At 44.1% G+C, this 12,863-nt stretch overlaps 1 protein-coding gene across 2 annotated transcripts in view; it reads right to left on the bottom strand.

Moving 5' to 3' along the window:
* The window catches only part of DNASE1L3 (deoxyribonuclease 1L3), a 112,218-nt gene that overhangs the window by 61,794 nt on the left and 37,561 nt on the right, over positions 1-12,863 (bottom strand). For both annotated transcript variants that reach the window (XM_069643777.1, XM_069643776.1), the window contains exons 3-4: positions 6,472-6,561; positions 6,096-6,208 (exon numbers count right to left, since the gene is read on the bottom strand). In XM_069643777.1, coding sequence (XP_069499878.1) covers positions 6,096-6,208; positions 6,472-6,561 — 203 coding nt within the window. The remainder of the gene's footprint in view (positions 1-6,095; positions 6,209-6,471; positions 6,562-12,863) is intronic.

The following is a 12,863-nucleotide window of genomic DNA, read 5'->3' as shown; positions in this document are numbered from 1 at the left end:
CTTGTTATATTGTTCAATGCTGTATTTACTCGTTTTTTGAATGTTTGGTACCCCAGTCCCTAGGACATTCTAGTGGAATTTGTTTTTTTTTTTCAATTTGCAGAACTAGTATGTGTATGTTTATTAGTTGTACAAATTTAGAAAGGTAGACAAGGCTGGATTATGCAGAATAACGCCCAGCCCAGCCCAGGCCCAGGAGGAATCCTTCTTCCAACACCATTATAACCATCCACATAAAGTTCTTAACAGGCCTCATGAGCTCCCAGGGAGCACTGATGAGAGATTTTCTCCCAGACGCTCCATTATTCAAAACCCACCCTCATTTAAAAGAGCCAGAACTTCCTGTCAACTTTCTGTCTATGGAAACTGGGTGTTGGTAGCCATTTGGGCCCCAGGGATCGAGAAGAAAGGAGTTTGCTCTCATGTTGCCTTCCACTTGTATACTCTGGCTCTCAATGACACCCTGCAGTTGTGCAAGTCTTAAAAGACATACTCGCCCTTCTCTTCCGCCCTCCCCTGCTAGCCATACACCCACATGTGCCTTTCACACAGTCTAACGAACATAGCCTGCATATGGAGCTTAGGTTATATTTTCTCACTATAGACAGCTATGCATTTCTAAACTTTGACATCCTACTCCCGAGTAAAGCACCCCACTGCCTCACCATGAGCTACTAAAGACTAGCATGACCTGACACTGAAGAAACTCTTAATAATAGCCTATTTGACATTCAGGTGCCAGGCCTTTCCCATTGTTAGTGCATTAGTTTAGACCACCTATTCCCTTTTCCCTGTTAGCAAGAACATTCACCTTCATACGCAGTTGATTCTTGACTAGGTTCCTCTTGTCTCAGGCGTGGCAGTCCCAGAATTATCATTCTGTACTTTGGCCTGGGGTGCAACGAATGGAGAAGCCCAGGCAATAAGCCACCAAACTCCCTGAATGGCCTGAGAATGCTCTGGGGCCCTCGTGCATCCATCTATACACCGATTACCAGCTTACAATTCTTCATATCTGCCTTGAAAACAAACCAAAACTATAACAGCACCCCAGGGCATGTCCTCCAGCTCTCTTTTCTGTCTTTCCTCTCGGACATCTTTTTCTCTACCTGTGATATCTCTGGTGGGAGTGCTGTACACCACTCAACAGACAAGACTAGGTGCTCTGACATTACTACAGTGGTGATTTGGCACAGCGTAAAAGCCTATTAAGATAGCGAAACATAGTGTACAAAATTTGTGTGGTCGGTCTTTGGCCGCACTGAATGATATCTGGATTTGATTCTCAGGACCATTGTTAGTATACCTGCAATATCATTTTTCATGGTGCCTGTGAAGTACCAGGAGGATACAGAGGTGGGTCCTTCAGTATGGCAGCCTCAATGTAGACCCTTAATTAACATTATTATTATTATTATGGGTATTTGGAGAGTACGACATTCAACAAAAAGATTGTCAGATTGGCGCTGTTATCTGAAGAAATCGGTATCATGTGTTTGCAAAGGGCAGTTGGTTGCAGATGGACTAGATATTTACACAGCGTGTGAAGGAGAGGATGAGTCTTGCTGGCCAGAGCATGCTTTCCAGAAGTGGTAATCGCATGTACATTGTGAGACGACAAATGAACATTTCTAGGGAAGGGGAGTGCTTGAATTTGGAGTTGAACATGACAGGTCGTTCATTGTAAAAGGAATAGTGATCCATACAGGGAAATTTTATATGGAAGCATTTTGCGAATGGGAGACAGCAGAGAACACATAGAGCTGGGTAAATCTGCAAACTCCTTTCAAGGCTCTGCACAATGTGGAGCATTATCTTCTAACCTCTGTGTGGCCTATGGATAACCAAGGCAGGGACGATAAGCAAGGCAGGGACGCTAAAGTATGTCCTGGTGCCATAGTCACGTCTGACAGAGATAAGAGCTTGCACAACATCCTCTTTGTGCGGAAGCGTCAGGCAAGGAAGAGTGGTTTCAAACAATCAGAGGCAGAGGAGTTGACTTCAGCAATACATTTGGGAATCGCTTCCTGATTCCTTCTCCCTCCTGCCTCCCAGCCCGCCCCCTGTTACTCAGCGACCCGTGGTAGCCCCTGCTTGCCTCTTTTCCTTGTGTGAAGGAAGGTGAGTGCTCTGCTCCATTGCCCTCTGATTGATTGTTTTGTAAATCTTTCGGCCCTCCTTGGTCGTATCTCCCTCCATTCCCCTTGGTGCTTCCCTTCCTGGTTCCTTCCCCCTCCCGCCTTCCTGCCCGCCCCCCCCCAGTATTGGCTGAAACCACTGTGTTACTCAGGTCTAGTGACCTGTGGTATCCCCTGCTCGCCTCTTTTCTTCGTGTGAAGGAAGGTGTGTGCTCTACTCCATTGTCCTCTGTTTGCTATTTAGTGAATGTTTCCGGCCCCAGGCCATCCATGGTCGCATCTCCCTCCATTCCTCTCGATGCATCCCTTCCTGGTTCCCTCTCCCTCCTGCTTCCCAGACCGCCCCCTCCCCTGAATGGATGGAAACCACAGTGTTACTCAGGTCTAGCGACCCGTGGTAGCCCCTGCTCGCCTCTTTGCCTCGTGTGAAGGAAGGTGAGTGTTCTGCTCCATTGCAGCTCCATTGCCCTCTTACTGATTTTTTTGTAAATATTTCCAGCCCCCGGCCCTCCGTGGTCGCATCTGCCTCCATTCCCCTCGGTGCTTCCCTTCCTGGTTCCCTCTGCCTCCCGCCTCCCAGCCCGCCCCTCCCGATTGGCTGATACCACCGTCTTACTCAGGTCTAGCACCCGTGGTAGCCCCTGCTCACCTCTTTTACTTGTGTGAAGGAAGTTGAGTGCTCTGCTCCATTGCCCTCCGATTGATTTTTTTTGTAAATTGTGTCCAGCCCCAGGCCCTCTGTGGTTGCATCTCCCTCCATTCCACTCTGTGCTTCCCTTCCTGGTTCCCTCTCCCTCCCGCTTCCCAGCCCGCCCCTCCCGATTGGCTGATAGCACCGTGTTACTCAGGTCTAGCGGCACGTGGTAGCCCTGGCTCGCCTCTTTTCCTCGTGTGAAGGAAAGTGATTGCTCTGCTCCATTGCTGCTCCATTGCCCTCTGATTGATTTTTTGTAATTTTGTCTGGCCACAGGCCCTCTGTGGTTGCATCTCTCTCCATTGCATTTGGTCATAACTGACCTTCCCATGGCAGCCCCTCTGCCTGGCAGCCCCTGCAGCTAAGGTCCCCAAGGCAAAAGGCAGCTCCTACAGAGGCGGCTCCATATCGTGTCTGCAGGTGTCAGCAGGGGAAGCCAGTAGCCAGCCATCAACCAGCAGCAACGGCAAGTGTGGCTAATGTGGGGGTATAGCAACTACTGTACCCAGATAGCCCTGCCACTGTACAAATTATCCAATCACCTTAAATGCGATCCTACGGGACCCCTTTATTGAGCAATTCTGACTGACCCATGATAATACTGTATATTCTGCCTGTCACACACACTTAGAATTTTTCCTGGTAGCCTGTCTCGCATCTAGATAGTGCACCCAATAGATTACTGTGTAGTTCTCTGCCTGTCACACACGGTTCAAATTTTTCCTGTTAGCCTTTCTTGAATCTAGATAGTACACCTTTGATACTACTGTGTTGTATTCACATCTCGATAGTGTGCCCAAGAGATTACCATGTTGTTTCCTGCCTGTCTGACACACTTAGAATTGTTCCTGTTAACCTGTCTTGCATCTAGATAGTGCACCGTTGATACTACTCTATTGTATCCTGCCAGTCTCAAACACTTAGAATTGTTCTTGCCAGCCTGTCTCACAAGAGATAGTGCTCCCAAGAGATTACTGTGTTGTTCTCTGCCTGTCTGACACACTTAGAATTGTTCCTGGTAGCCTGTCTCGCATCTAGATAGTACACCTTTGATATTACTGTGTTGTATTCACATCTAGATTCTGCTCCTTAGATACTACTGTACTGTACCATGCTAGTCTCAAACAATTACATATTGTTCCTGTTACCCTACCATGCATCTTGTTAGTGCACCTTAGATACTACTGTGTTGTATCCTGCCAGTCTCACACAATTAGAAAGTGTTCCTGTTTAGCCTGCCCCACATCCAGATAGTGTGCCTTTGATACTACTGTGTTGTATCCACATCTAGATAGTGCGCCCAAGAGTTTATTGTGTTTTATTCACATCTAAATAGTGCACCTTAGATACTACTGTGTTGTATCCTGCCAGTATCAAACACTTAGAAATTGTTCCTGTTACCATGTCTTGCATCCAGATAGTGTGCCTTAGATACTACTGTGTTGTATTCACATGTAGATAGTGCGCCCAAGAGATTACTGTGTTGTTTTCTGCCTGTCGCACACACTTAAAAACTGTCCCTGTTAGCCTGTTTCGCATCTAATAGTACTATGATAGAACTGTAATTTACTTGTTTAAGTTCCTGGCACTGCTTCTTAACACCGCCACCCTACACAAACTCTTTCGCCCTCTCCAACTGCCTTGTTGTCCAGATCCTAGTCACAGGTTATACCTCCAGGACCCCACATCTACCACTACTAGTTCTTCAATCCCTAGCTACCCAACACCGAATGGAGACTCCAGCCCTCAAGAATCCCCACTCTCCTACCTCCTGAAATTTATCCTGGAAGGGCAACAAGCTTTTCCTGAGAGAGGGAGACGAATTCCAAGGTTAGTTTATTTGAACAAAGCCACTATTCAGTGTATTTAATCTGATTAATGAAACTTTTTTACAAATTAAGTAATATAGATATACCGATTTATGTCTTACAGAAAATAATCCAATACTCTTAAACCTGAAGAAGGGCATTAATTGCCTGAAACGTGTAGTTGAAAGATAGGAAACCTCATTGGGAAACCTATCAGGATTATTGGATCATGGGAACAAACAAGAGTTGGAAACATATGAAAAATCTGTAAAAGATGTGATTGTAACTTGTTTTGTAAAAACATATGGATTAATATGTCAATACCTTGGTTATGATGTATAACTTTGATTTTTATCACTAGGAAATGTGTGAAATACAAAAATAAATGTTTTCTTTCATATAAAGGATGTGGAATATGAATGAATATGAATGAATTTGCACAAAATGAATAATTAATTGAACCAGTATATTCTGAAAATGTTTATTGATATGAGTAGCAAAATCTGTTTTGCCCTGTGCTGTGCCCCAGTTTGCACAACAAGGTTATCGTTGTACTATTCGTTTTTCACATTTGTTCAAGTAGAGGTAGCACTCTACTAATTGGGAGCACCCATAAGATAAACTCAAGAACTATTTAATTGCAATATACTATTACAATTAACTTTATAACATTGAGTGCGCCTCCACATATCCAGTATCAGTTTTCCACCACTGTACAGAGCCCTCCTGTCTACTCTAACTCTGCCCCCTTGCCTTCTGACTAGGAATGAAGGCCTTAAGAAATGCAGCAACTTAGTGTGAGGCTACGCCCTTTGAATGGGTATGCCCCTTTGATGCCTGGGTCCACGACAGCTGTCTTTTCTGTGGCTGTCTCTTGTGGATGGTGTTACCTGCCTCACGAAGGGATCATAGAAGGGGCACGGCCATGCAGGTTCCTGTCCTGTCATTTGGCAGGCTCAGTCTGTCTGACCAGAATGCACATCACCTTCCACAGCTTGGCTCATAGGGGATGACACATGTGTGATATCAAATTGGATGGGATTGCAATGATCATAAGTCATGCCATGCAACATGCCTCAACTCAGGAATAGCTTATCTTTAGAGTTTACCCTGCCACCAGCTTGGACTACTTAGGATCATCATACTCTTGGTAGAGGGGTGCATATCTTGAATGCAGCCTCTGCGCTGCAGAAACGTGGCTGTCACTGCAGCAGTCAACTGTGCAGCTGTGACCTCTGAACCTGCTCTGTGCCACTGGTAGAGCAGGTGTTGCAAATCAGGATACTGATGCTGCAGGACACAGATACTCACTTTGCATTTGAGATGGAGTTTATGAAAGGGGAGTCTGATCAGCAGATTAACCCTTCAGAAATGGAATTACCCGCATCAGTTTATCATTTAATACAAATTGAAAAAGCCAGGGCTTTCACACCCTTGCCAGATGGCAATTCTTACCTGTTTTTGGAGCCTGAAACCAGACTACGAAAGGCTCCCTGGAAAAGGCATCCTCATCTCCTGCCTGGTGATCCAGGTACTGATAAACCTCTTTCACTGAAACCATCTTGTGCCTGAGACATAGAGAGAGGTTGTTATTGTTTACAAACACCAAACATGGCCCTGATAAGATACTCATTTAGCAGACTTCAAGGGGAGAGAGATTCCTTGCATTTCAGACTTTATGCCTTGCATGACATATTTACATGTAGCAGATTTGTAGCCCGTATGTTCAGCTTAGCAGCAGGAATGGCTATTTTAGTTTACCTAACCATGCACAATGTCTTCTTATTTGTTATGCTAATGCAGGTAACCTAAGGATGAGCATTTTACTTACTTGTAGAGAAAAGCATATTGTTCTTTGTAGGTTTTTCTTCCAAGCCTTTTACTAATCACATATTGGTATGCATCCTTTGACTCCGGTTTTCTATGAGGTATAAAGGGAGTGATATGGAGTTATGTTGTGATTGCAGGAAGAGAGGCATTATTTTTCTGAGCAAGGGTGGTTAGTGGCAGAATCAAGTTCAAAAAGGCAATGAACAGACAGGCAGGAGTTATATTCGTTAAAGAACAATGTCTGTCCTGTAGTTTAGGTGGAGTCAATGACGTCACAACAGTAAGACGAATATGTGGGCCGGCTGGATGTTACAAGCAGCTAATGCCGGTAGTTCTACTAGCCAGGATCAAATTCGTTTTTACTTACCCATTCTTTATGAAAACAGAGTAGTTGTGAACTGCTATTTTCTACCACTTTTTTACCCATCATGGGGTTCATCCCATTGTCACCCTATAATACCTCCTCCCCCAATTTAGCCCTCTTCCCCACACCCCTCTATGGTGGAGCTGGGGGAATTACAAAGCGGGATTCTACTTTTTTTTTCTCCTATTCGGAGGAATTACTTTGTACTTGATAAGGTTTCCCAATCCTACACATCAGGGTGAAGGATACAATTCTTACAGGGCCATAAAAGGCGCTGGCGATGTTCTCCCCAAGATACAGGCCTTTCATGAGCTACCAGCCGAAAAACAAGAGGGAAAATAGGATCCTGCGTCTCACGCATAAGGTACAATTCAAGCCTGGCTGACTGTCAGAAACAGTTGGGCCTCATTATGAGTTTAACAGTAACAGTAAAACAGGAAGTATTTCCAAATACCACCTATTTTACCGGTCAAACAGATAATGATGGCAGTATTACTTACACAAAAAATGGCATTACTAGGACCAGTGTTATTACTGCAAGCAGTTATACTGCCATTCCCCAAAGAAGCTCAATGGGATTTCTGAAAGGAGATTAACATAATCTCATAACTAGGTACAGAATTAGGTATAACGGTTTTGTATGGATTTTGTTTCAGTATTGTGATTCGGTATGTGGAGAGAATTGTCTAAGGTTTATTGTAAACCATGAATACACTATAATTACATTTAAAAGAAGTAGGTAGGGACACTACTTTTGCCTACTGCATTAACCGTAATTCTGTTTGCAGGTTTTAGTTGTTTTCAGTTGTCATGAATTATGTCTATTGTGCATCATGACATAATGTAAAATAAATGTGATACTTTTAATATGAATGGATAAGTAAGGCTCAGTGCAGCATTTGCTCCACATCTGCACTAGGGTTATATGTGACGCTAGAGGGAGGGGTAGCTTTATACTCTCTTTTGATAGATATCAGCATGACATTGCAGTGCCCCCTTGTTCTGAGACTCCACAGATTTGGCTGCATGTCTCCTGCACTCACCTTTCCCCTACTGGCTTCCAGCCACAAGAAGATGTATTTTAAATCCCTCTGCATCATCCATTCGGCCTCCAATCCCTAGGGTACCTGCACAGTTCCTAATCTGCAAATTCGAATTGTGTTCTCCAGACCCCACCACTGCCTTCTATTCTTAAAATCTGACCCCATAAATTGAGGATTAGAGGCCGTTGCATTTCCAACTGTCACACTCTCTCAAACTTATTGACTATTGACAACAATCTTGCCTTTGGTTTATATTATGTTTGTTAAATTATTTGGATTCATACCGTGCACCACAGCCTTTCGCATGGTCGCCAGGCACTCACATGGATCTCAAAGAGAAAATGGGTAGGGGAGGAGAGGGAAAAGACAAGTGGCTGTGCTTTACTGTTGGCGCCTGTAGAACTGTGAGCAACTGACGTGTGTGTGGGTGTGTTTCTTAGGTGGATAGTTATTTGTACACAGGAGACATTATTTTCCAAATGGGGAGACCTGAAGTGCCTGTCTAGTCAAAATGCTTGGCCATTAGGAGGGGTTTGTAAATTGATTCGAGGGATGCAGATGTGTGACTGTTTTCTTATGTGGAGAGGGTTTTGTGTAGCCATTTGTGTTTGTGTATTTGGTTAGCATGTGACGAATAAGGGTAGTTGAGCATGATGTGGTTATGTGGTTCTGATATATATTTAGCAGGGGAGAGTTGGGTTCTCCCTAACAATACCCTGGAACTCTCAGTCACCATGTTGTCACATCACCATAAAGCCAGATTGAAATTGAGGGAGACACTATAAGTGTGCAAAAAACGAATGCTTAAACAATATTATTAATAATACTAATACTACTAATAATTTTAATAGTCTTGCTGTTATTAATACTGTTGTGTATGACTTCCATTAGACGTCATCAGCATTAGTTCCATTTTCAAAATGTTGAGTCCTCTAGCTGTGACCTCATGGTAGAGGAGTTTGAATTTCATAATCAGTTACCCTGAAATCAAGACGATACAGCATTTTTACCAGGGCAAGAGTGCTCACTCAATCAGGTAGCTGGCAATGCAGGCGAGAATTGCCAGTATAACGCCCACGTTTACAGCCACGGAGGCCCATCTCCGGATGACAGCATTTTTTGGCACCCCTGCCGCTTCTCCAGCCCCATTGCGCCTGCCTCATCCTGATTCTCTTCTTGCCCCACACATCATCCTCCAGCCCCCACCCACTTCCACCCCACTTACCTGCTGGATCTCCTGGCACTACTGCTCCTTCTCATCGGGCCACCATCACAAAAATAGAAAAGGGGCATTGTCCCTTTTCTATTTTCTATGGCAGCAGCCATTTAGTTTTTTTTCTTTTTTATGGGAGATTGGGCACATGCAATACGCTCAGAGATTTCCCGTTAAAAAACAAACCTATTTACACCCCATAAGAAACCCCGGGTGCGAATAGCTATCACCACCTTGTCGGGTGGGCGGGTGTACTGTTCTGAGCCCTCGTCGAGCTGGCAGGCTTTACTGGCCCTAAATACCCCCTGACGTGAGGGTGACTTCTACATTTTTCTCTGCCTACCCTTTGCATATTTGGGACTCAAGGAATGCATAGGTTGTATTCTGCACCACCCATGGATCCCTTATCACCTCTTAAAGAGAGGATTGGTGTAGGTGGAGGTGAGTGACAGGACACCATGTACACTATTTTTCCATCAAGTGATTGGGAGGGCATCTTACAAAATGAAGAAAGGTGGTGGGAGTGGTGGCAGGACGCCAGCTATTTCCTATTTTTGGTTGAGGGAAGGAGGTATACCAATTGGAAAGTGGGGGTGGCTCCATCTATATGTTTTAAAAATAAATATTTGGGGAGATAGGAGAACACACGAGGGAAGCAGGGAAGGGTAGGTGAGGGGAAGGGAAGTACACAAATGAGGTGGTGTGGGTCAGAAATGAAGTTAGACTTTTCTTTTTTGGGGAAGCAGAGGGAGATTTAAATAAGTGGTGCACAGCCCGCCCCTCCTGTCTGCCTCTTCTCTACAACCCGTCCAATGCCAGTACACGTGAACAGCACAAGGCGGAAAGGGGCATGTATAACATGAAATTATAGATCGGTACCTATAAACTCTGAGGTATTTTCTACCTCGGAATTCGAACCTCTCAGTGGACTATATCCCTGTCGTTGATAGCGATCCATATATAATTTGATACTTTTGTTGCAGGTATTTATGGTAGTTTAGTTGTTTATTTAATTTGTGCAATGCTTGAGTTTAGCACTGGAAAGTGTATCGTAATGGAATCCTTTTTTTAAACCACAACACCAATTTTAAATGCATAACATTAAATTGCATAAAAGCTGTGCTACATCAATATACAGCGACAAGTAAAGATACTCAATAGAGTGTTTTGGTCTCCAGAACAAATGTTTAAGAGAGGGATGATTGATTCGGATGATTGCTGGTGTTGTGGAAATGGATTGGGAAGTTTGGAACATCTGCTTTGGGAGTGTGTGCGTGTGCGGGGATTTTGGCATAATGTTTGTCGTATTTGTTTGCGTGTTTTGAATTTGGATGTTGAGTTGGATTTCATGACGATGATTTTGGGGGGAGGTGAGTTGCTAGAAGATCTCTCTGTTTCACGGAAAAGGTTTCTGCTCCGTGGTGCTAGTTTGGGCAAGAAACTGGTTCTGAGGGGTTGGAAAACACGGATTGCACCTATTGTGGAAGACTGGATTGAGGGAATGTCTGGGCTTGCAACCATGGAGAAGGTGATTTATAAGCGACAAGGGAAGTTGAGATTACATGAAAAGATTTGGGATGATTTTCTGAGTTTGTACTAGTTCTTTGATGGTTATTTGTATATTATATTCTGCGTGCATTTAATTGCTTTGTTTTAATTGTATTAATGGATTTATTTGTTTATCTTTGTGTAAATCTTATAAATAAATCAATACAAAAAAAACAAAATCAATATACAGTGACATAACATATATTGGAAAATAGATCAAAATGTCAAATTTCAAAACGCTAAGAAGACAGAAATCTTGTAGAAAATACGTGGAAAAACCAAGATTGCCTTTATTGTCAGTAACACAACCATAGTAAGACGTAATGATGGCATCTTCAGTAAATGAATGTATGTATGTATGTGTGCCTACATTCTTCGTTATATTGGTTGTGGACTATGATGGAGAACTGTGATGAATGCCTGCAGCTTTACAGAAGCAGAGGCAGGGATGAGTAATGGATACAACTCCTACTCAGCTCCACACTACTACCAAACTCGCAGCAATCCCAATGATTGAGGTGAAACAGGGGCTGCATGACAAGTATATCTCCTTTGCCTCTTGCAGTGACCTTGGCCAACGGCAGGCTTTATACTTCAGGAAGAATGTGAGCTAGCACAGAAGCAGTCATGGAAAGGAGCACTCCTGGGTCTGAACACACATGTGCACAGGCTGCAGAAATGTCAGTTTTACTGAAGATGTCTTTTAAAAAGGGATAGAGTGGGGTATCTAAGGCAGGGTAAGGGGACAGAACCACTTCAAATTCTGTATAAGCTTGGGTATGATCTCAGAAGCAAAAAGCCAGTCTTCTAGGCCCTTTAAAATGGGTCTTGCTGGCATCGAGACATTTCAAGTCAAGTGTTCCCAATGGATCACAGGTGTTGAGGTTGTTGAATTGGCTCGAGATGGTCAAGCGATGCAATGCAGTCCCATAGCTTTGAATCGAATGAAGAACCGACATGGTTGAGTCAGCATCTCGAATCTGTCCAGTCGGATCAAAGAGGTCCAATGATGCAATGTGGTTCTTCAGAGGTGATTGGGTCAAAAACAGCTTGAGCGCAAACAGGGTGAGTCAAGTCAGCAGCTTGATGGCTCAACCGCCGATTCAAAGGCGATGAGTGTCTGAATAGCATCACAAAGCAGTGAAGCCGGCTCGAAAACAGATTGTAGAGGGAACACAGTGCGCAGAGTTGGTTGCTGGGGAAGCCTGTTAAGCATTTCCAGGGGCAAGGTGTATCCTGGATGTGCACTTCCCTGCCTAGAGAGCACTTGCAGGGGCTGTCATCTCCAGTGGACCCTGGGTAATAATAATAATTATAATAGTTTTGCATTTATATAGCGCTACAAACCCTCAGGCATCTGAGCGCTGCTTATCATTATCCAAGGTGTGTGGTGCTCATTTATCGACCTCAGAAGGATGAAAGGCTGAGTTTGGCCCTGATGTCAAAGAGAGTGCTCGACTCGCTGTGCTATCTGACCGGCTACCAGTGGTCTCAGCTTTCAGTTGGCCTTGTCCAGCCATCCGATCACCCCAAATGTTCCTTTGCGATTGTTGAAGGAAAGGGCATGCTCCTGTCCTGGAAGGCTCTGTCTTCACCTCTATGGAAGGGGACTTTGGGGCAGAGAGTGCCCCCAACACAGTTACAAGTGATATCCTTCTTCAGTAGTCTAAGGGCTATTCAACTTAGAGGGTGGTCTCACCCACTTAAATAGGCAATCTGCCACAGCAGATTGGACCCCTGTTAGCCCTCTATAATGGATACAATCCTGTCTGCTATTTCACAAAACGTTGCTTGTAGATGTTAGTCCCAGAGTTCTAGCTGTTGGAATTTGAGAGGGGGCACAGGAAGTGTGGGAACCCTTGAAGAATCTAAGAGCGTGGTATCCTTCTGTGGACTGATGCTTCTGTCCTGGCTACTCTAACTCCACCCCTGTTCTGACTGCACTACATCAAAGAGCCTCTATCAATTACCACCCTGTGGCACAACCCCCAGATCTTCCACTACTCTAATCTTGAAAGGACAAGAATGTACTATTAAATTCACCGTAACTAAGGCAGAATCACAAACTGATTCTCAAAGGAGTTACTCTGACTTACTTGTGCTGTAAACCTGGAAAGGAATAGGTGATATACAAACAAGTTGCAAGCAGTAATTGTTAATCTTCAGAAGTATGCCAAAGTTACCCAGAGCAAATTCATTTTAGTTGCACCGTCGTCAAACAGTGG

This window comes from Ambystoma mexicanum, chromosome 2p (genome assembly GCF_040938575.1).
Source record: "Ambystoma mexicanum isolate Mex_15411 chromosome 2p, UKY_AmexF1_1, whole genome shotgun sequence".
In the NCBI taxonomy this organism is placed as follows: domain Eukaryota; kingdom Metazoa; phylum Chordata; class Amphibia; order Caudata; family Ambystomatidae; genus Ambystoma; species Ambystoma mexicanum.
This window is presented reverse-complemented; position numbering and strand designations above follow the sequence as displayed.